General features: G+C 55.6%; 1 protein-coding gene across 1 annotated transcript; it reads right to left on the bottom strand.

Moving 5' to 3' along the window:
* Nucleotides 1–304: 304 nt before the first annotated feature.
* On the bottom strand, nucleotides 305–27,419 carry Bcas4 (breast carcinoma amplified sequence 4). The gene is made up of 5 exons (XM_090352874.1): nucleotides 27,249–27,419; nucleotides 21,785–21,856; nucleotides 16,351–16,452; nucleotides 12,714–12,848; nucleotides 305–643 (listed from the first exon to the last, which is right to left on the bottom strand). Exons 1-5 carry the CDS (start codon nucleotides 27,333–27,335, stop codon nucleotides 566–568), a joined length of 474 nt encoding a protein of 157 aa, XP_090209000.1. The 5' UTR covers nucleotides 27,336–27,419; the 3' UTR covers nucleotides 305–565.

Here is a 27,419-nt window from a genome sequence, read left to right as displayed (position 1 = left end):
TGGTAATTTCTTTGAAATTTGAATCCCACAGTTCAGTCATGTGTGTGAGAAAGCACAGGTGTGCGTGCATGTGCACGCTTGTGGTGGGGAAGGGTGGCGGAGTGGAGGGAGTGAGAGCTCTCCAGGGTCAGGACAGGCCACAGGCTGTATGGGAAGCTAGGAAGGTGGCTTCCACACTGTAGCTGGATTGCAAGGCCAGGCCAGCTCTCTCCTTTGCCACAACCTACAATGCAGCCCAAAGACAGGTGGACACGAGTGGAGAGGGAAGCCACCCTCCCCGTTGCGCTCACAAGCTGGCCATGGGGAGCTCTGGATGTGTTTATTGAGATGATTCACAAGGCAGGGAGCTGGGGTCTGCAGGCTGCATGCTCTCCCCTACTTCCCATGCCACCCGAGATCTGTACCCGTGAGTGCCCGCTGCTGCTGCAGACTCCATGCGGGGGAGGGGGTGCAAACATGATGAACAGCAGGGGGTGGAAAGGGCACTGCGGCCGCCAGCGCTGTGATGGGTGTGCGGGAAGCGCTGGCTGGGCGCTGGCTGGGCGCCGGCTGGGCGCCGGCGGCTTCAGTCTCCGCTGTCCCCGGGAAAGAAGTCGTCGGTCCTGTACAGGTCAGGCAGCTCGTAGCCTGCTGGCGCAGACGTCTGGAACAAAACCAACAGGTGTCAGCAAGAGAAGCCAGCACCCACCCAAGCATCCCAATTGCTTTGTTCTTCTGGTGTCTTGAACTCAGGGCTCAAGTGCTGTCCCTGAGCTTTTGTCGGGAAAGACTGGTTCTCTCCCATTTGAACTACTCCTCCACTGCGGCCCTTTCTCTTGTGGTTGTTACTTAACTGACGATGAGAGTCTCACTGACGTTGCTGCCCGGGCTGGCTTTGCACCTCGATCCTCAGATCTCAGCCTCCTGAGTGGCTAGGATGCCAGGCGTGGCCACCAGAGCCCACGGCTCAGCAGGCAGCCTCTCTGCTGGGGCCAAGCAGGGCCGTGGGGACGCTCCACGCAGGGGTCCCCCAGGCTCCGGGAGGGCCTGCACCTGGGGCTACACATGTGACGTGAGCTGAGCAGTCCTCCAAGAGAGGGAGCTGGCGGTGCCCCCCCACCCTGGGACGCGAGCCTGCGTGGAAGGGCCTGGCAGCGGGCGCGCCTTGGTGGGGAGGGTAGGCTGGGAGCTCTCCCATGGCAGCGCTGTGCAGGGACAGGGGCCCCGGGAGGGCAGAAGGTCGTCTCCGTGGCAGCGTCGAAGTTTTGGGAGCCACGTGAGGCAGAGCCTGCGCAGTGAGCGCCGTGAGCTGTCAGGTGGTCTGCACGCTGGGCCACAGCAGACCCCAACGCCCAGACAGCACCCCCAGAAAATCAACAGAACCAACCGGGCGTCGTGGCTCACACCTGTCACCCTAGCTACTCAGGAGGCCGAGATCTGAAAATGGCGGTTCAAGGCCGGCCTGGGCACTTAAGTCCGTGAGACTCTTCCATTGATCACCTGAAAACTGGAAGTGGCTCTGTGGCTCAAGGGGTAGGGCGGTCGCTTTGAGCTGAAGAACTTGGGGACAACGCCCAGGCCCAGAGTTCAAATCCTACAATGGACAAAAATAAATAAAACAAGCAAACAGAATGAAGGAATGAATGAAGCGGCTGGGATGGACTCTGTTGGGAGGGAGGGCTGGTGTGGCTCTGTTTCCACAAGGGACAAAGGCCCTGGCATGGGGGGGACACATGGAGAAAGGGCAGGGCCTGGAACAGCAGAGGGAGGGACGGGGGCAGCCAGAGCTCCGAGGTGACCACTCTGCTCAAGCTCCGTCCCTAGAGATGGTGGCGGGTGGCGCTGCTGTGCCCTGTCCACTTCTCCTCGGTGACTCCGTGGCTCTGTGGCTGTGGCTCTGAACCTCAAGATTCACATGTAAGATGACCACAGGGACTGTGAACAGCCAGAAGATGGAAGGAGTGATCAGTCAGAAGGCAGGGTGGAGCCCAGCTGGGCAGTGGCCCTTCCTGATAAAGGGCCAGCGGCTGGAAGAGGGGTGCGAAGGCAGGACCGGCCCCTGAGGCCCCTGAGCTGTGGAGAGGCTGGGGACAGGGGACTCACCCTGTCGTCCAGGCGTCACCTCCAGGGCTCCCCTTCTCTGGCTCTGGCCCAGGAGGTCGCCCCAAGCGTTTCCTCCATCCTCCTCTTCCTACCCCGTGTGCTACCTAACACTTTGTCCAAGAAATCCACCAGCAGCAGAATGGGGGACAGAGGGGACCCGCTGCACGGGGCATGGCTTCTCCCGGCCCAGGCGACTGGCCCAAGGCGGAGCACGTGACCCGGCGGAGCCTATGAGAAGCCGCCTCGGGTCTCCACTGGAGTCGGTGGGGGAGGATGGCCCTGGCCTCCACACTCCTGTAAGTAGGGCCAAGAGCCGGGCAGGTGCAGCCTTCCTGTCAGCACCCGGCCTGCGGCCAGGCTGGGAGGAGGAGGCCAGAGCGCAAGGCTGGAGTAGCCCGGCCTTCTCCTGCTTCTCCACCTCGGTTGCTGCCACTCGCAACTGAGGATCCTGCTTAGAACAACCCACGAGTGCTTAGACACAGCAGCTTGGGTGGGCAGGCGAGGCCAGCCGGCCGGGCTGTCAGCACAGACGCCCGCTGCCGTCGGGGTGGTGAGCGGGGCCACTGCCATGCACACAGCCTGCAGGGGCGGCAGGGCTGGGGACAGAGCGCTGGGGGAGCAGAGCTGGAGACCCCACTCCCCCACCTGGGCCTGGTGCCCGCCCCACCTCCCAGGCCGCAGGCAGCCCTGTTCCTCGCTCTGGATGGCTAGGTCAACACGGAAATCCCACACCCAGGGGCTCAGCCTGGCTCTGCAGCCTGTGCACTTTGCCCCCTCCCCCCTCCCCCCCCACCACACATACCCAGTGTCCCCACACCATACCTTGCTCTCACCATTTTATTTTTTGTGTGGGGGGGTCATGGGTCTTTTTGTGTGTGTGTCAGTCCTGGGCTTGAGCTCAGGGCCTGAGCACTGTCCTTGGACTTTCTCAAGGCCAGAGCTCTACCACTTGAGCCACAGCACCACTTCCGGCTTTTTTCTATGTATGTGGTACCGAGGAATTGAACCTGGGTCTTTGTGCATGCTAGGCAAGCACTCCACCACTAGGCCAAACTCCTGGCTGGGTCATGGGTCTTGAACTCAGCCTGGGCGCTGTCCCCGAGCTCTTCAGCTCAAGGTACCGCCCTACCCCTGAGCCAAGCCCCACGTCCCGTTTTCTAGAGGTTAATTGGAGATGAGAGTCTGGGCTGGCTTTGCACCTGGAAAGAAGTCTGGTTTTTAAAGTTTACAATAGATTCCACCTTTACAAAATGATGAGAGCTGGGGGGTGCCGGGGCTCACGCCTGTCACCCAGCTACTCAGAGGCTGAGATCTGAGGATTGAGGTTCAAAGCCAGCCCGGGCACTAAAGTCTGTGAGACTCTTATCTACAATTAACCACCAGAAAATGGGAAGTGACACTGTGACTCAAGGAGTAGGGCAGTAACCTTGAGTTAAAGAGCTCAGGGACAGTGCCCAGGCCCAGAGTTCAGGCCCCATGATTGGGGCAAAAAAAAAAAGTCCTGCTGGGAGCACAGCTGTGATGATGGTGGTGCTGCAGCCACCTTGGGACTAGGAAGACAAGTCCACAAGGTAGAGATAACATAACAGCCCCCAGGAGTCTACTTCTTGAGAAGCCAACTCAGCTCAAATGGCCACTTCAGTACTTCTTTATCATGGGAGGGAAAGCCACAAAACACTTTCAGTTAAACCACTTGGGTCAGGTTTCTAGGAGACAGCCACAGGCAGCCTGGGGACCTGCAGCACGTGACCGTGAAGGCTGTCCTCTGCCGTGTCACCAGGAGTTCCCAGGGCCATGCAGACAGGCTCAGGACTATGAGATGAGGTCTCCACCGGAAATGAGATGGCATGTCCAGGAGCAGGCAGGCGCCAGGCGCCCAGCAGTCCACACTCACTAGCACTTGAGCTCAGGCCCGGCGCTCCCGGCCCTTCTCCCTAGAACGAGGACAGCTGCCCCAGCGGGAAGGTTCTGTGAGACACCGAGGCGCCGTTCTCAAGACCTTCCACCACTCACGAAGGCCCGGGACCACGCCACGGGTCAAGAGGGTAAGGAACCCTAAGCTGCTCTAGCAGCCGGGCGCCGGGGCTCACGCCTGTCCTCCTAGCTACTCAGGAGGCTGAGATCTGAGGATCGAGGTTCAAAGCCAGCCCGGGCACTGAAGTCCATGAGACTCTTATCTCCAATCAAGTGGAGTGGTGGCTCAAGTGGTAGAACACTTGATCAGAGAAAGCTCAGTTCAAGCCTCAGTACAGGTACACAATGCGCACACACACGCGCGCACACGCGCACACACTCACACACACACACGCACACACACACAAGCTGGCTCCTGCCTCCGGGCTTTGTCAGGGCCCATCCTGACTCAGGGATCTCGGTACCTGTTGTAAGCATTTAATAGGGTGAAAATATTAGCATGATGGATATAATAAATATAATATGAAATGGTATATGATGAATGCTAAATGAATAGGCTATAAAATAGTGATATCATGATATGAGAAGAGTAGAATAATTAAATGAAATACAGTAATGAAATGAAACTAAGAAATATATTGCCAATACAAGCTTGTATTAAAGGCTTCTGGACATACGACTGTAACCATAGGAACGGTCAGGACCATGGCTTACAACATGTAGTATAATAGGAGCCCAGACACCTGGGCAGACTAGATAGCAACCAGCACATCTCTGGGCACCGCTGCCCAGGGCGTAACCAATCCAGACCAAGCAAGGACCAAAGCAAAACCAGTCCAAATCAAGGAGTTTGGGCCAGAAAGGCGCGGGCCAAGGACCAATGTAAACCAAGGACCCAGAATGAAGGGCGGCACCTCTGCAGGCCTTAATACTGCGGTTTCAATCTGGCAAATATCATGTAACCCTTTTATTAATTACAATAAAAAATTTTAAAAAAATACTGCGGTTTCAGAATCTTTGGCCATGCAGAATCTGCTCCTTGCCGAGAGAAGTCCAACAAGGCCGACACTCATGCAGCCCCGGAGCTCGCACCACAGCAGGACTGAGAGCTGGGTCTAACATCTGACGGGCAGGCCCTGTTCGACTTCAGGACTAAGAGATGTCAGCGGGGTGAGTCCAGCGGGTGTGCTGGACAGGCAGATGAGGACTAGAAGATAGGAGCTAGAATACAGTGTCAGCTCTGCGAAGCTAGGTTAGATCAATAAACTATGTTGCATCCTATTATCTGCTTATTGGTGAGTGACTTCGCCTGCTCACGACAGTACCGCTGCCCCTTCTGGGCTTCCTGCCAGGGCTCAGGCTGCACTGCACTGACCTTCAAGTGTCAGCTTGGTGAGCCCTTCTCAACTCTCCTGGGAACCCCAAATTTCAGCTTCCATGTAATTTTTTTTTTTTAAGCACTGAGAGTTGAATGCAGAGTAAGTAAGAACTCCACTGCATCCCCAGCCTTTTGTTGTTGGTCATGGAGCTTGAACTCTGGGCCTGGGCTCTGTCCCTGAGCTCTTCAGCTCAAGGCTAGCACCCTACCCCTAGAGCCACAGAGCCACTTCTGGTTTTCTGGTGGTGAACTGGAGATAAGAATCTCACAGACTTTAGTGCTGGGGCTGGCTTTGAACCATGATCCTCAGATCTTGGCCTCCTGAATAGCTAGAATTTCAGGCATGAGCCACCAGAGCCACCAGGGTCCAGCTCAGCCTTTTTTTTTTTTAGGTAGTTCTCTTGCCTGTGCCTCCCACACAGCCACCACACTGATGGGGGAAGCATGAGACAGAATCTTGGTGTGGTTTTATTTGCATCTCCTTTAAAGCTAAGGAAGCTGAACCTGGGTCCCTGAATCTATTCAGCATTTGCATTTCTGAGAGCTGTCTGCCCAGTTCACCCAGCCATTTATTAATTGGGGGGGGTCCCCTCTTCCCCAGCTTGGTATAGAATTCATAGCCAGGGCAATAGAGCTGGAGAAAGAAAGAAAAGGAATTCAAGTTGGGAACAATGAATTTAAACAATCCCTATTTGCAGATGTCACAATTTCATACTCACAGACTCTACCCACTCTGCCACAGCACTTCTAGGTCTAGTCAACTATAAACCTTGCAGAGGAAGTGGCACTGTGGCTCCAGGGGTAGGGCAGCAGCCTTGAGCTGAAGAACTCAAAGAGAGTGCCCAGGCCCAGAGTTCAAGCCCCCAGCCACCACCACCACCAACAACAAAATACCTTGCAGAAAGTAACTAAAGAAGATACTAATGTCTGGGTTCTGGGGGCTCACACCTGTAATCCTCGCTATCAAGAGTCTGAAATTGGGCAGGAGTGTGGCCTAGTGGTAGAGTGCTTGCCTAGCATGCACGAGGCCCTGGGTTTGATTCCTCCATACCACATACACAGACAGTGCCCGGGTCCTTGGCTAAAACCCCAGGACTGGCAATAAATAAGTACAAAGTAAACAGTGCTCAGTGAACACTTGCTATTTTCATTGCAGTACCAGCCCCCTGAACTCACACTTGCTTTTTAAATGCTGTCATTAGCTGGTGAACAGGCCAAGTGTATGCGGTCTGCTGTGTTCTCAGTACCCAATGCATCATTTTAAACACGAGGCCTTTAACCCAGGGCTGTGGGACTCGGTTCTAACATGCCAAGAGTCTCAGAAACAGGGCGTGTGAGGCGTGAGCTTAGCTGCCAGAGGGCAGCTCAGGAATGGACAGACCACCAGGCAGGAGGACAGGCGCTGGGCTGGTGGCCGGCCAGCCCAGGGGTTCTGGGCACCACCGGGCAGGGTGCAGCATCTGCCTGGCCTGTGGCTGTCCACCTCCCAACCCTTGACTGACAAGCTCTGTCCTCAGAGCCAGAGTCCTTGTTTCCCCTCAGGCACAACTCCTGCGCCCCACTGCCTGTGGGGCCGCTCCCCCGACGGCCTCCTGCTCTCCCATCGGTTCTGGAACATTCCTTCATCTTTTTTTCTCTCCCGTCAGACAGGGAAGTCAGAAGCAGGAGGCTGAGCTGTGGGGGTCCCTGATGGGGGGCTGGCCTGTGGCGGTGTGTGAGGCTCGGAGCCCCATGCAGTGTTCAGAGCGGAGCCTCTGGGAGGCCCCAGACCCCTGGCTCATGGGGCGGAAGCTTCAGGAGAGGGCCTGCTGGAAGAGGTAGCTTGCCCTGAGGGGACTCTGGGATCCCAGCCCGTCGTGTTTTTCTCTCCCTGCCCTTCCCCCTTCTCTCCATCCTGGCTGCCCAGGGCTGCTCTGTTCACCCCCACGCACCCCCTGCCATGAGCCTCATGAATCTTTCCCTCCTCTTGCCTGTCATCGCAGCACTGCCTGACCATACACGTGTGATTGTGATGTTTGCATCTGTGTGAACACACACTGGGCGGATATTGCACTAGACCCTTCTGGAAGCCGAGAGGAGAGGTGGTCCCCAGAGCTGGGAAGGAGTGGGGGAGGCTGGCCAGTGGGTACGGGGGGGGGGGCTCTGTGGAGGCCTGCACCACAGGGTGGCAACATGTGGATTCTAGCAAGAGTGACTGTGCCAGCCTCTCTACCCACTCCACCGTCATCACTCCCAGCCCCCAGGGCCCATCACACCCCAACACGTTCCTGTGGGCTTCATGCATTCAGGGCACCAGCTCAGGAAGGGTACTGGCTGCCACTCACTTCTGATGGCAGACTGGCCTCAGCGCTGGGCTGGGCCCTCAGACCATGGTGGGTGTCCTGAAAATGCCAGGACCCAGCAGGGTGACCAGAGCCAGGAGGATGCGGGCAGGGGGACAAAGGGAGGCTCTGTGGTCATGTGCAAGAGGCTCGGAGAGGGCCTTGGGATGGGACAGGGAGCCAAGGAGGACAGAGGTGGGGCCTGAGCATGGCACACAGGGCCTGTGGGGACTCACACTTTTTCTGACCTAGAACAGTGCCCACATGGAGCAAGGGCTGGGAGAGCAGGAGTCATGTGGGGCCCGGTCTCAGTCTACAGCCACCAGGCCACAGAGCACTGCCTGCAAAAGAGCAATGCCAAGCTGAGGGCTCCAGGCCCAGGGCAGAAAGCAAGGTGGCCAGGACACACCCAGGACAGTGGCAGTTGGCACTTTGCATTCTAGAGACTTCTGTCTATAGGAAACACAGGAAAGCCGGGCAAGGGCACCAGTATCTTCACCCTGACAACTGTCCGGCCTCTCTCGCTGGTCTTTCTCAGTCTTCACACTGGGGGAAGCGCTCCTGGTCCCCCAAAAAACAGCCCTGCCTCGAAGGTCAGAATTCTGTATACAATGTGGGGAACAGGGCAACATAGAGGGTGTCACCCTAAAACAGGAAGGTTAAGGGGCTTCCCATGAGACCATCACAAGCAGACCTCAAAAATGAAAACCCGCAGGCTGGTGCAGTGGCTCACGCCTGTCATCCTAGCTACTCAGGAGGCTGAGATCTGAGGATCAAAGTTCAAAGCCGGCCCAGGCACAAAAGGACCTGAGACTCCTATCTTCAATTAACCTCTAGAAAACAGGAAGTGGGGCCCTGGGTGTTAGCCTTGAGTTGAAGAACTCAGGCAGAGAAAATGCCCGGGCCCAGGGGTAGGGCAGTAGCCTAGAGCTGAAGAGCTGAGAGACAGTGCCCAGGCCAAGTTCAAGCCCCATGACCCACAAAAAAAGAAAAGAAAAGAAAACCTGCAGTGAAAAGAAGCATCCTCACCCCCTTCACCCTTCACGTTTTTACAAGAATGCCATGCTTTTAACCCAGGATCTGGTTCCCAAACCAGCCAGCCTGGAGCCCCAGTCAGGCCCCTGTGTGCACCCCCCACGCTGCTGGCTCAGGGGGCCTGTGTGGTGGGGGCTGGGAGGTGGTGTTCGCTCCTCCATGGTCACCTTCATAGTCGCCATTTTGCCGCAGAGGCTGCTGGGAGCAGAAGGAAGGCCAGTTTAGGAGGAGGCGCCTGGAACCTGTTGGAGGTTCTTTGTGTCTGCGTATGGCCTGCGCCAGCCGCCAGCCTCACCACCAGATAAAGCCCGCCAGGCTCCTCCCAGCCACCCCTCCAGGGGGCCCCGCTGGGCCAGGCCTCCTCCCTGCCAGCCAGCTGGGCGAGGCTCCAAGGGGGAGGGGAGGGACGCCGGCCTGGCACGGACGCCTCCTGCAGGCCAGCCGGGGCAGGGCAGCTCTGCCCACAGCCCTCCTCCCAGAGCCTGGGCCTCCCGAGGAGCCGGGGAGGCAGGCTAGTGGGGGCCAGAGGCCTCTCCAACTCTGCTGGTGGGTATTTACTGAACACCTACTGTGTGTTGGTATTGCACGGGCAGCACAGATACCCACAGAAAATACTAGGAATGCCACTGCGCCAGACCTGCTAAGCATGGAAGCTGACGAAGGCCCACCCAACCTCCACTTTACAAGAGAAGCCAGGGGACGAAATTCTTCCATGAGATTCATCCCCTAAAATACTGGCAATGAAGTCTAAGGAAAGCCAGTCACACCCTGAGCTGGCCTAAGACGTGTGGATTGGGTAGATTTGGCTCAAGGAGCACCAGTGTATACCCAGGGTCATTGGCCAAGCCTTTGGTCCCTGGGCAGACAAGAGGACGGAGAGACAACTGAGACAATCCCAGCTCTGCCACCTGTGCTGTGTGACCCTGGGCAAGTAAACAGCTGTCTCTGAGCCTCAGGTCCCTTACTTGAAGAATGCCATCATGAAATCTCCCTCTGTGGCTGGTCTAGGAAGCTGAGATCAGGCACAATGGCCCTGCAGATACAGGAGGCACCTGGTAAAACTGGGCTGCCACGCGGGCTGGTGTGAAGAGTAGAACTTGAGTGGAGCTGGTGCACAGGGCAGGGATCAAGTGCAGAGCCAGAAGGGCCCTGGCCCAGCCCACAGGGACATTAGAAAGACAGCTAGCTGACTTTCGGACATTGGAAAATTGGCATAGGATACCAACTGCCAGCTTTCTTCTCCCCTGTCCAAAGTAAGCCCCCACTTCTGTCCAGCACAGCCTGGCACCTTGCACCCCTTCTGAGTCCCCACCATGCCCTACTGTGAGAATGGGGCCAAGTCACTGGCTTGTGGCACCAGAGCGCCATGGCTGGTGGGGAAGGCGGCCGTGATGCTTCACAGCTGCTCCTCTGGACTCTGCAGCGGACCACCACCCTCCCCCGAGCCCCTCTGACTGCCTTGCCTTTTGGGCAGATCTGAGCCACTGAGGCCTGGCTGGTGCTGCTGGCCCTGCCGGACAGGGATGAACAAGGGGCCCAAGCCAGCCAAGTCCAGGCCAGGCCACCACTGCCTAGCAGCCAGCTCTGTGAGGGAAGCTGACACTGGCCACAGCTGGTTTTGCTGTTAGCCAGCATCTTCCTTGGAAAGCACCACGCTCCTCTCCATTGGAAAAATTAATCAAAATGACACCTCGTGAACAAGATGTCTTGGCTGGGAAACAAGACGTTTTGGCTTCACAGAAAACAAACGGTGGTTTATAACTAATTAGCAGGGCTCTGTATTCTCAGCACAGTGGCCAAGCGAAAGGTCAATTCAGGCCCGGCCTGGCCACGGGATACCTGCCACGGTTGCCTGGGTGGCTCTAACCCTGAGGCCTTACGCTCAAATTGTCTCCAGAACCAATTCCAAACCAGCACCAGCACCATCATCTCCAGAATGAACCCTGAACAACTCCAGATGGGACAGCTTCGGTGTGCGGACAGCAGGAGACAGGTCTGTCCAGGAGCCCGGGCCCCACCCCAGCCTCTTTCCCCTCTCTGACTGGACAGGGGCAGAAGGCCCTGAGGCAGGGATTCTGAGGAACCCCGGACCCATAGGCAATGATTCCAGAAAGGAAACTACCAACCAATGGCTCAGTGGCTCTCCCCTGTAATCCTACTAATCAAGAGGTTGAGATCTGAGGATCCAGGTTCAAAACCAGCCTCGGTACAAAAGAACCTGAGACTCTAATCTCCAATTAACCACTAGAAAACAGGAAGTGGTGCTATTGCTCAAGGATAGGGTGGCAGCCTTGAGCTGAAGAGCTCAGGGACAGTGCCCAGGCACAGAGTTCAAGTGTCACAACCACCAACAACAACAGCAAAAAGTCCAGGAGACTCTTATCTCCAATTAATCATTTAATCATCAGACACTGACTCAAGGGTAGGGCAGTAGCCATACACTGTAGAGATCAGTGACCACGCCCGGGCCCAGAGTTCAAGTCCCAAGACCAACAACAAAAAGAAAAAAAAAAAAGAAAGAAAGGAAACTACCAGCAATGAATTCTGAGCCTAGAGGGGACCAGGCACCTGCTCCCAACAAGTTCAAAGCTGCACAAGAGCCAGCGGCTAGGGCTCACTCCTGTAATCCCAGCTATGCAGAAGCCTGAGAGCTGAGGATCCTGGTTCAAAACTAGCTCAGGGAAACAAATCCAAGAGACTCTTAGCTCCCATTAACCGCCCTAAAGCCTGAAATGGAGCTGTGGTTCAAGCAGTAGAGTAGTAGCCTCGAGAAGACAGCTCAGTTCAAACCCTAGGACCAACACTCACTCACACACACACACACACACACACACACACACACACACACACACACCCCTCAGGACCAGGACAACCTTCAGCCTTACTTTACAGGCTGTGGGATGCCTATAGGGTTGACCTCCACAAACATCACCCCATCACCCCAGACTCACTCCAGCCTACACCTGGGGTGCAGCCACAGCCCTGTGTTCAGCCCTGCACAGTGGTGTGCACACACTCACTGCACCTTCCCTGGCCAGGACACGGCTGTCACGTGACTCACCCCCCCAGGGAAGGACCTGCTTCCTGGGACAAGTCCCCACAGGTAGGCCTGGGCCTCTCCAGGAGTCTGGCAGAGGTGAGAGATGCGGGTCCTGACATGTCCCAGACAGAGGACATGGGACGTGGGAAGGAGGGCCCCCCAAGGGAGGCCTAGCACTGACTGCCCTCCGGGGTCTCCTTCTTCACCCAGAACCCCGGAGAATGTGACTGCACAGGCCAAGGCCAGCAGGGCCTGCCATTGCAACACCACCGGGGGCGGCCTCGCTCTTCCTGCCCCAGCCTCCGGCCTCTCCTCTGCCATGGAAGCAGGCAGGTGAGCGGCAGGTGCCCCAGGCAGGTGTAGGACCAGATGGAGCCCCTGTAGGGCCAGGCCTGAGGCCCAGAGGCCCCCCAAATGCTGACAATGAGCACATGAACCCCACCTGAGACGCCAGCAGCTCACCCACCCCTCACACGACTGTCACAACCCAGCTGTCCCCACGCAGCTGACCATCGCCTGATCAGTGGAGATGTGGGAAAACTGGGTGGGGGGATGTGGCCTCAGAATTCAAGAAGGACACCGCGGTCCTTCCTCAGGGGCTGTGGGAGTTCCCAGGACAGGGGAGATGGGGAAGAGGCAGCTCTGTTGGCTGAACGCCTGTCACTTCCCTGCTCCTCTGCTCAGGTCCAGGCTGGCTGGAGACCAGGAAGGGCGTGGCTGTCACGGAGGGCCTTAGGCCTGAAGAGACAGAGCTAGGGGCCAGGGGTTGCCTCTGCTTGCTATGGTTAATTTTGTAGCTGGCAAACAGGAGGAGCTCAATAAAATGGTGGGTGCACTCAGGGAAAGGCTGAGTTCCTGGCTCCTTGGACTCCACACTGGGTCTGGAGGGGATGCCAGGAAAGGCCCCTGGCGTATTGGGGGGTGGGGAGGGGAAGCTACTCACATTCTGGAAGGCAGGTATCCCCAGGGAGCGCAGCCACCTCTGCAGGGCCTGCGGGAAGGCACCGTGATCCTGCTCCGCCTGCACAACCAGGGCTTCCAGGAAGGCGGCGTGATGTCCAACCATCTTCACGAAGGCCTGGAAGAGAGGCAGGAGCACGATGCCACATCTGGTGAGACCTTTGCTGGCACGCCCTCACCGGGGATGCCAGGCTCCTCCACCAGAACCCACACCCTCGGCTCGGAGCCTAGCAGGGCCACCTCAGACACTTGGTGCCAAGTGATTGCCCCTGCCACCTCAGCACAGTCCATACTCTAGATCGCAGTCAGTGTATTTAGCTCCCCTTAGAGCGGCCACTGAGGCCCAGAGAGCTTGAGTCACGTCACTAGAGGCACACAGCACAAAGTGGCAGAGAGGAGACATAAAGTACATCGTCAGATGCTGACACTGTCTTCCTAACTAGGTAGGAGGCTGTGATCTGAGGATCATGATTCAGAGCCAGCCCAGCTGGGAAAGTCGGAGACTTTCTTCTTTTTCTTTCTTTCTTTTTTTTTGGTGAGTAGTGGGGCTTGTCCCTTGAGCCACAACACCACTTCCAGTTTTCTTGTGGATAATTGGAGGCAAAAGTCTCTCGGACTTAGTGCTTGTGCTGGCTTGGAACTGAGATTCTCAGATCTCAGCCTCTTGAGTAGCTAGGATTACAGGCGTGAGTAACCATGCCCATGATTCTTATCTCCAATGAACCACCAAAAGCTAAAAGTAGAGCTGTGGTTCAAGAGGTAGAGTATTCACCTGGAGTGAAAAAGCTCAGGGTCAGGACCCAGGCCATGAGTTCAAGCCTTAAGACCAACATAAAAGGGTTAGGAGTTTAGCCTAGAGGTAGAGTGCTTGCCCAGCATGCATGAAAACCCAGGTTCGATTCCTAGGTACCACATACAGAGAAAAGCTGGAAGTGGTGCTATGGCTCAAGTGGTAGAGCACTGGCCTTGAGAAAAGTCCAAGGACAGTGCTCAGGCCCTGAGATCAAGCCCAGGACTGGCAAAAAAAAAAAAAGACCAATATAAAAAAAAAATGGCTAGGGGTTGGGAGTTTGGCCTAGTGGTAGAGTGCTTGCCTAGCATGCTTGAAGCCCTGGGTTCGAGTCTCTGGTACCATATACACAGAAAAAGCCGGAAGTGGGGCTGTTGCTCAAGTGGTAGAGCACTAGCCTTGAGAAAGCCCAAGGACGGTGCCCAGGCCCTGAATTCAAGTCTCAGGACTGGCAATAAATACTAATTTTAAAAAACCCTTTGTGGCGGCTACCCTCATTGTCTGGGGGAGCCCAGAATAGGAGACAGAGGGGAAGGGGGCCTAGCATATGACTGGCAGGTACTGAACTCTGGGCCTGGAAGCCAGATGAGAAGCCAGTTCTCCTCAAAGCCCCCAGCCCACAGACCCTTTCCTGGGCACATTTGGGGCTTCTGACTTCAGAGCTGTAAGACAAGCATGTGTGACCAAGTGTGGTTGCGCACACCTGTAATCCAGACCCTAGGAGGCAGAGGCAAGAGGACCCAGAGTTCCAGGGAAGCCTGGGCTCCCTAAACAGACCCTGTTTCTAAAAACAATGGTATGTTCCTGGAAGTTGTGTTTTTAGTAGTTTGCCACTGGGGGCACAAAAATGCTATAAAATTAACAATAAAAATTGGGTTTAAAAGCCGGCATGGTGGCTCGTGCCTGTAATCCCAGCTACTCAGGAGGCTGAGATCTGAGGATCGCGGTCCAAAGCCAGCCCAGGCACTAAAAAGTTCATGAGATTCTTCTCTCCAATTAACCGGTAAGAAAACTGGAAGTGGCACTGTGGCTCAAGGGGTAGGACAGTAGCCTTGAGCTGAAGAGCTCAGGGACAGCGCCCAGAGTCCATGAGGCCCAGGCCCAGAGTCCATGAAGGGAGTGTGGGGGAGAATTGTGCTTGAGCCAGGCATGGTGGTGCTGCCTGTAATCTCAGTACAAAGGAGGCTTATGAGTTCAAGGTCAGCCTGGCCTAAGCATCAGGACCTTGTCTCAAAAATAAAAACAGGAACTACCACATAAAAAGTAAATATGTACGTATTTTGTAGAACTAGAGTGAGAATCTTTACAGGTTCTTTCCCCTTTCAAATGTGCAGAATAAAAGTCCAATGAATCAGCCATTCCAAGGACAAAGTTTTAATCACATCCCTGCCCCATTCTCTGCTGACAGGAATGTTAATTCTCTAAGTCAGTACTGATTACCAAGCATGCGTGGTGTCTGCAGCCACAGAGGCTCAGCTCTGAGGACCACAGCTGGCTGGCCAGCCACTTCCCACTTCCCAGCCTGGCGTATCTCCTGGCCTCCCAGGCTTTCAAGGTAAGGAGTCAGCCAAGCTCCCCTCCCCCTCCCCCGCCAGGGGAGCCCGGGCTGGGGCGGATTCCTGCAGCCCGGGAAAGGACTACCTCCTTTCCTCTGGGGGATGAAGCTCCTCCATGGGGGGAGGGGACAGGAAGGGCAAGTTGCTGGAGTTCGAGCCGGGGACCCCGAGTGCGAGTCCCAGTAAATACTCAATCAGGGGAATGCAGAGCAAACAGCACCTGGCAGCCCCGCTGGCTGCCTCTGATCCCCACGACCTGGAGCTGGGGTGCACTGAGGCGCACTTGTGCTCATGCCAGTCATCCAGTGGAACACTCTGAACTTCACACAGAACTGGCATGAGGGGCACCCCCAGACAAGAGGGGCCAAGGCTACCAGTGCTGCTGAATTCCACGCCGGGCTGAGCACTGTCCTCGGGCTTTCTCAAGGCTGGCGCTCTACCACTTGAGCCACAGCACCACTTCCGACATTTCTGGAATCGAATCCAGGTCTTTGTGCATGCTAGGCAAGTCTCTACCACTAGGCCAAACCCCTGGCCCCTCAAATTCAGATGTTTATATAAAGGAGCTCCATTTATTTTATTATTATTTATTTATTTATTTTGGTACTAGGACTTGAACTTGGAGCTTGGGTGCTGTCCCTGAGCTTTTTTTTTAATTTTTTAATTTTAAAAATAATTTTTATTGTAATCAGTAGAAGGGTTCCCTTATATTCTCCAGATAGAAGGCGCATTACTTCACAATCATTGCTACCCCTTCTCATGTTTTGTCCCCCCTTGAGCTTTTTTTGCTCAAGCCTAGCACTCTACCACTTGGACCACATGCCATTTCTGGTGATTAATTGGCGAGGAGAGTCTCATAGACTTTCCTGCCGGAGCCGGCTTTGAATGGAGAACCTCCAAGTCTCAGTTTCCAGAGTAGCTGAGGCCACAGGTGTGAGCCCAGCAGGAGCTCAATTTCTTTTTTTTTTTTTCTTTTTCTTTTTTTGCCAGTCCTGGGCTTGAGCTCAGAGCCTGGGCACTGTCCTTGGGCTTTCTCAAGACTAGTGTTCTACCCTGAGCCACCGTACCACTTTTGGCTTTTTCTATGTATGTGGTACCGAGGAATCGAACCCGGGTCTTTGTGCATTCTAGGCAAGCACTCTACCACTAGGCCAAACTCCCGGCCCCTCAATTTCTTGAATGTTAGGAAAATCCTCACCTGGGCTCCTCCTTGGATCCCCACCTCCCTGCCCCCACCCACATTCCCAGCCCCCTTAGCCTGGCTGCACACGCACCTCTAGCCTGTCTACTCGAGCGTAGACACCCCGGATCTCCACCGCCTTGGCCTTCAGGAGCGGAAGGTTTTCCTCCAGGATCTGGGAGGTGTCACTCCTGATCTGAGAGAGAGGAGCAAGTGAGGAGTGCTGTACAGATCCCCCTGGGGCTGGCATGCCACCCCAGAGCCCCCTGCAACCACACAGACAGACTGGACCCAGCAGGACGCTGGGGGGACACCGCCACCACACAGGACCTGGGGCCCAGCTGAGCGTGCGGGTACCACAGGAACTGTCATGGAACAAACATTAGTTGATTTATTTTCGCAGTCCTGGGGATGAAAGCCAGGGCCTGGCCATGTGCAGCCAGGGCTGCACCTTGGAGCCACCACCAAGATGGCCCACCTGACCAGGGTAGAGGTGAGAAAGCTTTACAGCAGTAGCCAGAGCTTCAGGATTAATTCTGGGGAACTGGGCAGGGGGGAGGGGAGCAGGGTTAAACCTGGTCACAGGCTTTGGACAGCCAGAGTTCCTATTATCTGGGGATTGAGATATCTCAGGCCAGGCCTTGTGAGATAAGGAGGTCCCTGGCTCAGGGGAATTTCCACTCTCATCCCAGATGTTTATCCATGAGCCTCCACCACTGGAATCCAAGGTGACCGCAGAGAACTGGGGCCTTGAGCTGAGGAAAAATGGCAAAATGGCAGCTGAGCATGTGCAGGCAGGCCCAGAGCCCTCGCAAAAGCACCATCTAGGCTCCTGTTGTAGTGCCACCAGGCTGGAGAGAAGCCCAGAACAGGGGGTGCCTGGCCTCAGCACCTGTCACCCCTTCTTCACCAGGCTTGGGTCCCTCCTGGGCCTGCACAAGCCCAGGTGACTTGAGGGAGGGCTGCCTCGTCTGAAAGAATATACACCACGCACCTCTTGTTCTTAAGGCTGCGGGGATTTGTGGTTGCTGTTGTTGTTATTTTTTGTTTTCTGCCAGTCCTGGGGCTGACACAAGCTGTCCCTGAGCTTCTTTTACTCTACCACTTGACCCACACCATCATGTCTGGCCTTTTCTGTTTATATGGTACTGAAAAATCAAACCGAGGGCTCCATGCATCCTAGGCAAATACTCACTAAGCCACATTCCCAGTCAAGGGGGTTGGACTCTGGGCCCCGGTGCTGTCCCTGAGCTCTTCAGCTCAACTGCCCGACCCCTTTGAGCCTCAGAGTCACTTCTGGTTTTCTAGTGGTTAACTGGAGATAAGTCTCAGCGTCTTTAGGGTCCTTAGTGTCCAGGCTGGCTTTGAGCAATCATCCTCAGATCTCAGCCTCCTGAGTAGCTAGGATTACAGTGCTCCGGATGGCATTTTAACTGAATTTCCAATTTGGGCCTTGGAAAAGTAAGTGGCCGAGACTAGAGCTGGGACAGGAAAACAGAAGATGAGGGGGCATTAAATTCACTAGTTAAAATGAAGCCTGGTTGCTCAGGCCTGTAATCACAGCTATTCAAGAAGCTGAGATCTAAGACATGTGAAAGGGTATCAATGTACGTGAATTAATGCACCTTCTAGCTGGCAAATATCATGGAACCCTTTTACTAATTACAATAAAAAAATTATATAAAAAAAAAGAAGCTGAGGTCTGAGGATCATGGTTCAAAACCAACCTGAGCAGAAAATTGTGAGACTCTCATCACCAAGTAGACATCAAAAAGACAAAAGCAGCCAGACGTGGTGGCTCACACCTGTAATTCTAGGTACTCAGGGGGGTGAGATCTGAAGATTATGGTTCAAAGCCAGCCTGGGCACTGAAGTCATGAAGAATAAGCGGTGCTGTGGCTCAAGTGGCAGAGCTCTAGCCCAAGGACAGTGCTCAGGCCCTGAGTTCAAGCTCCAGGACTGGCCAAAAAAAAAAAAAAAAGACAAAAGTGGTGGTGGTGCTGGTGGCTCACACCTGTTATCTTAGAGTTCTCTAGAGGATGAGATCTGAGGACTGTGGTTGGAAGCCAGCCCAGGTAGGAAACGCTATGAGACTCTTTTATCACCAATTAACCACCAAAAAAAACAAACAAAAAACCACGGAAGTGGCACTGTGGCTCAAAAGAATAGAGCACTAGCCTTGAGCTGAGGCGCTCAGGGACAGTTCCCATGCCCAGAAATCAAGGCCCAAGACCAACAAAAACAAAAACATAAAAACCTCTTTTTTTTTTTGAGTGTGTGGGAGTCATGATACTTGAACTCTGGGCCTGGGTGTTGTCCCTGAGCTCTTCAGCTCAAGGCTACCACCCTACCCCTTGAGCCATAGCCCCACTTCCCATTTTCTAATGATTAACTGGAGATAAGAGTCTTCTGTTCTGTGTGCCAGGGCTGGCTTTGAACCTTGAGCCTCAGATCTCAACCTCCTGAGTAGCTAGGATTACAGGTGTGAGCCACCACACCTGGCTAGGAAAAAAAACAACAACAAAAAAAACCCGCCACAAAAAGCAAAACTTTCAGAGCTGGGAATGTGGCTTAGTGGTAGAGTGCTTGCCTAGCATGCATGAAGCCCTAGGCTCCATTCCTCAGCACCATAGACACAGAAAAAGCCAGAAGTGGTGCTGTGGCTCAAGTCGTAGCAAATGGGAAGCCTTAATCCTCCAGAACCAGATAGATGGGCAGGCAAGGAGGACGTGAGGCTGGTCCCGGGAGTGGAAAGCTGGGGACCCCCTCCCTCCATCCCACTGGAAGAGCTGAGGAGCCCAGACACATGTCTCTCCCAGGGGCCCTGCATTACAGGGCAACAGCAAGCAGTAGGGAGCTGGGCACACTTGCCACCAGCACGCTGCAGCCACGGGGGGGCGGAAAGAGCCCCAACTCTCTTCCAGGCTCCACTCTGGGCCAGAAACAGTGAGAGGTGACGAGCATTGTCCGGCATGGCCCAATAACATTGCTGGAAGACAGCCTGGGCACCGACCCATCCCTCTTCCAGCCTGGGCTGAGACCTTGAGCTGTCCAAGGTCATGGGGCTGGGAAGAGGGAAATGAGAGAGATCCCAGCCCAGGCTGCTCCACCACCCCCCCAGTCGTGGCCTGGCAGCCTGCTCAGATCCCACATGGAAAACAAATGCACATAAATGAGAGGCTGACACCTGTGAATCCCCGTACATCCCAGCACCTGGGCCAAACCACAGCGCCGGCTGTCCTGCGCCCGTGGCCCACGGGCAGCCATGAGCAGCTAGGGACAGATGCCCCACGGCTCCACTGTGCCCCACAGCCTCCCCAGCATGGAACCCATGGCCACCCAGGGCACTTTTTTCTTTTCTTTTTTGTGTCAGTCCTGGGGCTTGAACTCAAGGCCTGGGCCTTGTCTCTGAGCTTATTTTGCTCAAGGCTAATACCCTACCATGAACCACAGCACCACTTCAGGCTTTTTTGAGTAGCTTATTGGAGATAAGAGTCTCACAAAGTCAGGTACTGGGGGCTCACGCCTGTCACCACAGCTACGCCAGAGGCTGAGATCTGAGAATCGCAGTTCAAAGCCAGCCTAGGCAGGAAAGTCAGTAACACACTTATCAATTAACCACCAGAAAACTGGAAGTGGTACTGTGGCTCAAAGTGGTATAGCACTAGCCTTGAGAAAAAGATCTCAGGGAGAGGGGAAGGTAATGGGGACCAAGACATGTGAAAGGGTATCAATATATGTGAATTAATGCACCTTCTATCTGGCAAATATCATGTAACCCTTTTATTAATTACAATAATAATAATAAAAAAAAGATCTCAGGGATAGCACCCAGGCCCCGGGTTCAAGCCTCACAAACTTTCCTGCCTAGAGGTAGCTTCAAACCAAAATGTCGGCCTCCAAAGCAGCTAGGATTACAAGTGTGAGCTGCTAGCACAGAGCTGAACGTTGCTTCTTAAAGGGGGGTCTGAAGGGAGCGCCCACACCTGCCCCATCTCCCATCACCAAATGACAGGCGTCCAGACTGGCACTTCCTGCGAGGGCGAAGGCCGATGAGCATGGACTCAGTGCTCCTGGGACCTCTGCCAGGCCATAACAAGGTTCCTTAGCCCAGGGGGCTTGGCAGACCCCCGCCTCTGCTCCCTGGAGCCCAGAAGTCCAGGTGGCAGGTGTTGAAGTCAGTGGAAGAATGCCAGAGCCACAGGCCCATCAGCCCCCTTTGACCTTGGGCAGGCTTCCTGGTGGCTGTGACCAGCAGGACACAGAAGTGGCTGTCATTTCCACATGGTGACCTTAAGAGACTTGGCCGCTTCACTTTCTGCCAGTGAGGCCCAGAAGACTTTCCTGCCCAGGCTGACGGTGAGCCAGGATCATCGTGGCTCAGCTTCCTGAGTAGCTAGGATGACAGGCGAGCCTGGCTAAGCAGCCATGGCTTAACCACATCTACCAAGCTGTCTTGCTGAGAGGCGTCACATTTGCTTGGGATCCCAAGTCCTCAGAGCCACCAGCATTTGCTGACCTCAGAGCTCCGTGCCTGGTTAGGCTTTCAGGTCCTGGCACTTTGGGCCTTCTCCACCACCATTCACGAGGCTCCTGGATTGCCTGCCACACAAGGTGAGCTGATACCTGGCCACCAAGCTGTCCCTGGTCATCAGCCCGTGGCCCTTCTACCATGGCTTCCGCATTCTGGCATTCTCCCTCAATGCCAGGCCTGCCTGGGTCCCCCAGTACCCCACACCCTGCAGCCTGGGGCTCTCCTGCTACCTGCTCGCCTTATCGTGCCCTCACTGTGTCCAGAGGCTGCCCAGGGGGTGTGAATGCCTGCTGCAGGCACAGGAGGGTGCTCAGCGCCTCACTCAGGCTTGGGACCCACCAGGTTGGCGACCCCCGCTGTGGAGCAAGGCCTACCTGGTGCCCAGGATACAGCCTCTGCCTTTAGGCCTCAAATCTGGCTTGCTGGTTTGTCCTCAGTGAGCCTGGGGTATTCTAGAAAATTCTATCCCCACTCCCGGGGGCTCCAGCCATCACTGGCTGCAATCTGAGCCCCATGGATCTTGAAGAAATGTCTGGAGAATTTGAACCTGCCTGTGGGCTTCTGTCATTGTCTCCTGTCTTCTCCCCCACCAGCCCTGCGGACGTGACCCAACAAGCCCCGGAAGAGGAGAGAGGGGCTCTGGAAGGAACTCGGTGCCCAGCCCTGCCAGAAACAGGCGCAGGGCAGAGCAGCAGGCTCCCCCTGGGCCTCCAGGCCCAGCCACTTCCTGGCCGGCTCCATGCTTGAAGGGCGAGTTAAATATAGAGGTGTCCCCGCAGCGGGCTCCAGGCGAGCCCCCGAGCGCCACCTCGTGGCCCGTGCCGGCGCCTCTGTGGACCAGAAACCATCTTGGGGGGAAGAAGGAGATCAAGATGGCCGCCCCAGGAAACACTTGGGAGAAAAACAGATGCCAGACAGACACACAGACTGACAGACACCCCTCACCACCGGCCCATCTCTGGAGCCCTGAGCCCACCCCACAGCGCCCACTCACCATGTCCGCCAGGCTGCAGAACTCCTCCAACATGAGAAACAAGCCCTCCATGGTGGATTCCACCTGCCTCGCCTGCCAAGAGACCACACCGGCCACACATCAGCCAGTGGTTTCCAGGGAGACAAACCCTCCTGGCTCTTCTTCTTAAGCAAAGATTGTCTTCTTATGACTTCCTTCAAGACCCTTCCTGTCTGTGTCCTGTAGGAATTAGACCCCCACCCCCACCCCGCTTCCAGAGGGCCAGTGAAGGCCACGGTGCTCAGTGAGGACCCAGGTAAGTGAACGCGAGCAGGGAATAAAAACAAAGCTGCTCCCATCCTCCTGGTGTACAGAGGTTGAACCTGAGGCCCAGAGAGGTGTGGTGACCTGAGCAGGGTCACATGTCTAAAGGCGGGGCGGGCGGGGAGAGATGCTAAGGGCGGCTGGACCTCACCGCCTCAAAGCCACAGGCAGGCGAAGTGAGTCACAGAAGATGCAGAAACAGGCACTGCCACGACTCCATCTGATGGAGGAGGCCATGCCAGACCCAGCAGATGTACTGGGGGTTTGTTGAGAATTCAAGTTTAACCATGTATTGTACTTCCCCAAACCTCTAGGGAAGCAGGGGTGGACCTTGGCCTGGGCCCCGGGAGCCACTCTGACCAGTCAACCAAAGGCTCCAGCCTGGGCAGTGAGACATGGATGAGGAAAGAAACCACAAGTGGACAAGTGGACACCCGAGGCGCGGCACAGACTTGGTGTCCCCGATACCACCAGAATAAATGACAACAGCAATAAAATCCTAGGCTGAAATTTCCCCACTGGGCTGGGCTGGGTTCTAGGACAGAGCACTAGGATCCACCTCCAGCACCATGAAGAAAAACGGAGGAGCCAGGAGTCTGGCCTAGTGGTAGAGTGCTTGCCTAGCATGCACAAAGACCCGGGTTCGACTCCTCGGTACCACATACATAGAAAAAGCTGGAAGTGGTGATGTGGCTCAAGTGGTAGAGCTCTAGCCTTGAGAAAGCCCAAGGACAGTGCTCAGACCCTGAGTTCAAGCCAAAAAAGAAAAAGAAAATGAAGGGAGGAAGAAAAGACAGTCAGAAAACAGACAGACAGACAGACAGACAGACAGACAGAAAGAAAGAAAGAAAGAAAGAAAGAAAGAAAGAAAGAAAGAAAGAAAGAAGGAGGGAGCTGGGGCTTGGCTCAAGGGTAGGGTGGTAGCCTTGAACTGCAGAGCTCAGGGACAGCTCCCAGGCTGAGTTCAAGCCCCATGACCCACAAAAAAAAAAAAAGAAAAGAAGGAAGGGAGGAAAAGAGGGATGAAGGGAAGGGAGGGAGAAGGGAGGGAGGTGGAGAGGGAGGGAGAGGGAAGAAGAGGGAGGGAGAGAAGAGAGAGAGAGAGAGAGAGAGAGAGAGAGAGAGAGAGAGAGAGAGAACAAAGAAAAGGAAAAGCAGTACTAGGCTGGCTTCAGCTGGAAGGCGTGTGCCTAGGTCCTGCCCCCAGCAGCCCCCAGGGAACGCAGACCCTGACTTGCTACACCTGTTCATTCATCAAGAGAAGCCAAAAGTTCCAAGTCTGTGGAAACACCCCAATTTATTGTGTGTGTGTATATGCGCCAATAGTGAGGCCTAAACTCCAGACCTCCCAGGCTGAAGGCTGCACTCTGCTCCCTGAGCCACAGCTCTACTTCTGGTTCTTTGGTGGTTAATGGAAGATAACAGTCTCTTGGACTTTTTTGCCTGGGCTGGCTTCGTGAACCTGTGAACCTCATATCTTAGCTTCTTAAGTATCAGGGGTTATAGGCATGAGCACTGGTACCCAAGCTGTAAATACCTCAGTTTCTAAGTCATGGCATACACTCAAAAAGCCGGGTGAGGTGGTTCACGCCTGTAACCCTAGCTACTCAGGAAGCTGAGATTTGAGGATCGCGGTTCTAATCTACCCAGGCAGGAAAGTCTGTGAGACTCTTAACTCCAGTTGACCACTAAAAAACAGGAAGTGGTGTTGTGGGTAGGGTGGTAGCCTTGAGCTGAAGAGCTCAGGAACAGCACCCAGGCCCAGAGTTTAAGCCCCATGACCTACAAAAGAAAGAAGGAAAGAAAAAAGAGAAAAAGAAAGAATGGGAAAAGGGAGGGGAAGAGAAGGAAGAAGGAAGGAAGAAAGCCCCGAGTTCAAATCTTCCTTTTCTCTTCTGCCAGCCAAGACCTTAACTGGATGCAGGCTCGCTGGGACGGGAGCCATCACGGCCTTGTGACGTCACGAGGCTGCTCTGGTGCTGTACCTCACAGCCCTGCCACACGAAGATACCTATCATTCTTGCTCCCAGAAGACCAAACCTGCGGCTGACCCCTCTGTGTGACCCTCAGAACTACCACGAGTCAGCTCAGACTGCAAAGTCAGGGGCTTTTTGGTTTTTTTGGTCATGGGTCTTGAACTTAAGAGCCTGGGCACTGACCCTGAGTTCTTTGTGCTCAAGGCTAGCCCTCTAGCACTTTGAACCACAGAGCCACTTGCGGTTTTCTCCCTACTTCGGATTTTCTCCTAGTTGATTGGAGACACAAGCCTCAGACTTTCTGGTCTGGGCTGTATTAGAAGTAAGGACCCTCAGACCCCAGCCTCTGGAGTAGCTAGGATTACACAGGATTATAGGCAGGAGCTACCAGAGCCCAACTTCCTAGAGGCTCTCATCTCCAACTAAGCACTAAAAAGCTAGAGGTGGAGCGGTGGCTTCATGATAGCTAGCCTCGAGCAAAAACAGCTCCAGGCCATTGCACAGGCCTGGAGTTCAAGCCCCAGGATCCACACATATCCACACCCATACCCACAAGTCATTTATTCAAGTCACACAGCTAAGAACTACAGAAACCAGAGCAGAAGTCGGCTTGCAGAGGGGCCGCTGCCTGGGACAGGGCGGGGGGGGAGGGTAAGGCGGTGTGTGTGTGTGTGTGTGTGTGTGTGTGTGTGTCATCAGCTGCCCCCACCTGTATGGGCTCGGGAAATGCCAGGAAGCTGGGAAGAAAGCAGGTACTGCCTGCTGAACCAACAGAGGTAAATGCCCAGAATATTCCACACCTCCAGGAAGCCTGGGGGCTGGCCACACCACTGGGCCCAGTCACCACAGGACCCTTTCCTCCCGTGATAATCCTCTAAGCCGCCCCATGCGCCCCACACCAGCCACAAGCAGGCTGAGCGCCTGAGCTGCTCTGTGCCACACCCCAAGCTCTGAGGGGAAGGAGGCACGCACATATACGTGCGTACACACACAGAGAAACAATCTGTTTCCCTGATCACTGCCTCCAGCCGAGCAGGGTCAGGGCTCTCCGCGTGCTCTCTGGCCTCCCCTTTCCTGTTTTGTTCCCCTTCAATCTACTCATCTATAGGGTTCTGTTAAAAACAAATCTGCGGGCACGAGGTATGGCTCAACTGGTACAGTGCCTGCCCTGAGTTCCAAACCCAGCACTACTAGCACCACCCAAGCCCCCCCCCCCCTTTTTTGTCAGTCATGGGACTGGAACTCTGGGCCTGGACGCCGTCTCTGAGCTCTTCCTCTCAAGGCTACTGCCCTACTCCTTGAGCCACAGGGCCACTTCTGGTTTTCTAGTAGTTAATTGGAGATAAGGGTCTCACAGACTTTAGTGCCCCAGGTGGCTTTGAACCTCGATCCTCAGATCCCAGCCTCCTGAGTAGCTAGGACACAGGTGTGAGCTACTGCGCCCAGTTTCCAAGCCCTTCTGTTCAGAACAACTCATTGGGGACCACCCCACAGCCACTGAGAAGCCACCATCTCCAAGGTGGAAGGAGACAGGTGCTGGCAGGGCCATGTTGCAGCAGTCTGGCAACCTCTCCAAAAACAGGGCTTTGAAAACCCGTGACCTTGGGGCCAGGAGCATGGGCTTGTGGTAGAGTCTTCCTAATATGCACGAAGACCCAGGTTCGATTCCTCTTATCACATACACAGAGAAAGTGGTGCTGTGGCTCAAGTGATAGAGCCTCAGGACAGGGCCCCGTCCCTGAGTTCAAGAAAAAAAGAAAACCTTGTGACCAAGGCCTATCCACAGAACTGTGAGAACACATGCTGTTACAACTTATCATAGAAACAGCCTTGTATTGGTGTCTCTCACCTGTAATCCCAGCTACCCAGGAGGCTGAGATTTGAGGGTGGAGGTCCAATTACCCACCAAAATGCAGGAAGAACAGCTGTGGCTCAAGTAGTAGAGCACCAGCCTTGAACAAAAAGAAAAAAAAATCAGGGGCAGTGCCCAGGCCCCGGAGTTCAAGCTCCAGGACCAGAAGAGGCACACAAAGAAGCTTCTTCTGTGAAGGCAGGGTTTAGTTTTTATTCTTCAGTTCTAGGTCCTGACCTCAGGGCCTGGTACTGCCCCTGAGTTCTTCAGCTCACAGCTAGCATCCTGCGGCTTTGATCCTCTGATCTCAGCCTCCAGAGCAGCTAGAATTACAGGATGAGCCCCAGGCCAGTGTGAGGGCATGTCAACCCCCGGAATGACACCACCACAGTTAGGGCTGGGTCTGGGAACCGGGGAGGGGTGCATCAGGGAGAGGGAGGGCCAGGCTGTAGGTCAGTGCTCGGAGCCCAGCCCGCCGCGTTTCTGGCTGGTGAACTTGGGTCACTTTCACCTAGACCGCCTGCAGCTGGAAGGAAGTGCAGTTTGAAATCGACTTTGTATTTATGCTTTAAAATAGAAATGCAGACGGCGACGTGCTATTTCCCTCCTAGCAACCACAGCCACCGGGGCCTCGGGGCTTCCTGGCACCCACGCGGGGCTGGCGTCAGGCACAGCTGGGGGGGCGCAGGGAGGGGGAGGAGGGGAAGAGACCACGGACAGGGCCCAGGGCAGCAGGTCCAAGGGCGCTTGGCTGGGGGGTCCCAGCTTGGCGGATGTGGAGGTCCAGGTGCGGGGCCAGGTGCAGGTGGGGGCGGGCGCGGATGGGCGCGAGTATTGGAGAGCTGGGTGTGGGTGGGGCTGGTGCCGGAGTCCAGTGTTGGGGGTCCGGGTGATATGGGGCCTGGCGTTGGGGGCCCAGGCGGAATGAGGCCGATGCGGGGAGGGGGGGGGGCGCCGGATGCAGACGAGGCAGATGTGGTGGGTCGGGGCCCTGGTGGGGACGGTGCTGCTGTGGGGGCCCAGGCGCCGATGGGGGTGGTGCGGGGGTCTGGGTACTGAGGGGTCGGTGTGGATGAGGCCATGCGCTGAGCCGGGGCAGATGGGGCTGTTGCGGGGGCCGAATGCAGATGGCGCAGAAGCCGAGTGCTGGGGGGTCGGATGCGGATGGCGCAGGGGCCGGGTGTGCAGAGCCGGGTGAGGATGGCACTGGTGCGGCTGGAGGGCCTGGTGCGGTGGCGCAGCTGGAGCGGGCGCGGACCTCCGTGCATTCCGGGCCGCCGGAGGCGCTGCCCAGGGACCCCGGCCCCCGAGACCGACCCTCTTCCTCCCCTTCCTCCTGCTCTCCCACCCCTACCTCCGCCCCTGGCTCTGGGGTCAGGGAGAACGCGAGCTCGCGAGCCCCGCTGCGTACCGGCTCTTGTCGGCCGCCGTCCACGAGCATCCCGGGGTCCGCAGGCAGGGCGGGCGGGCGGGCGGAGGGCGTCTCGGTCCCGGCTCCGGAGCCCCGCCCCGGCCACTGCAGGCT

This window comes from Megascapheus bottae, chromosome 18, assembly GCF_031878675.1.
Source record: "Megascapheus bottae isolate mThoBot1 chromosome 18, mThoBot2.hap1, whole genome shotgun sequence".
In the NCBI taxonomy this organism is placed as follows: domain Eukaryota; kingdom Metazoa; phylum Chordata; class Mammalia; order Rodentia; family Geomyidae; genus Megascapheus; species Megascapheus bottae.
Note: the sequence above shows the minus strand (reverse complement) of the source record. Positions and strands in the feature narration are given on the sequence as shown.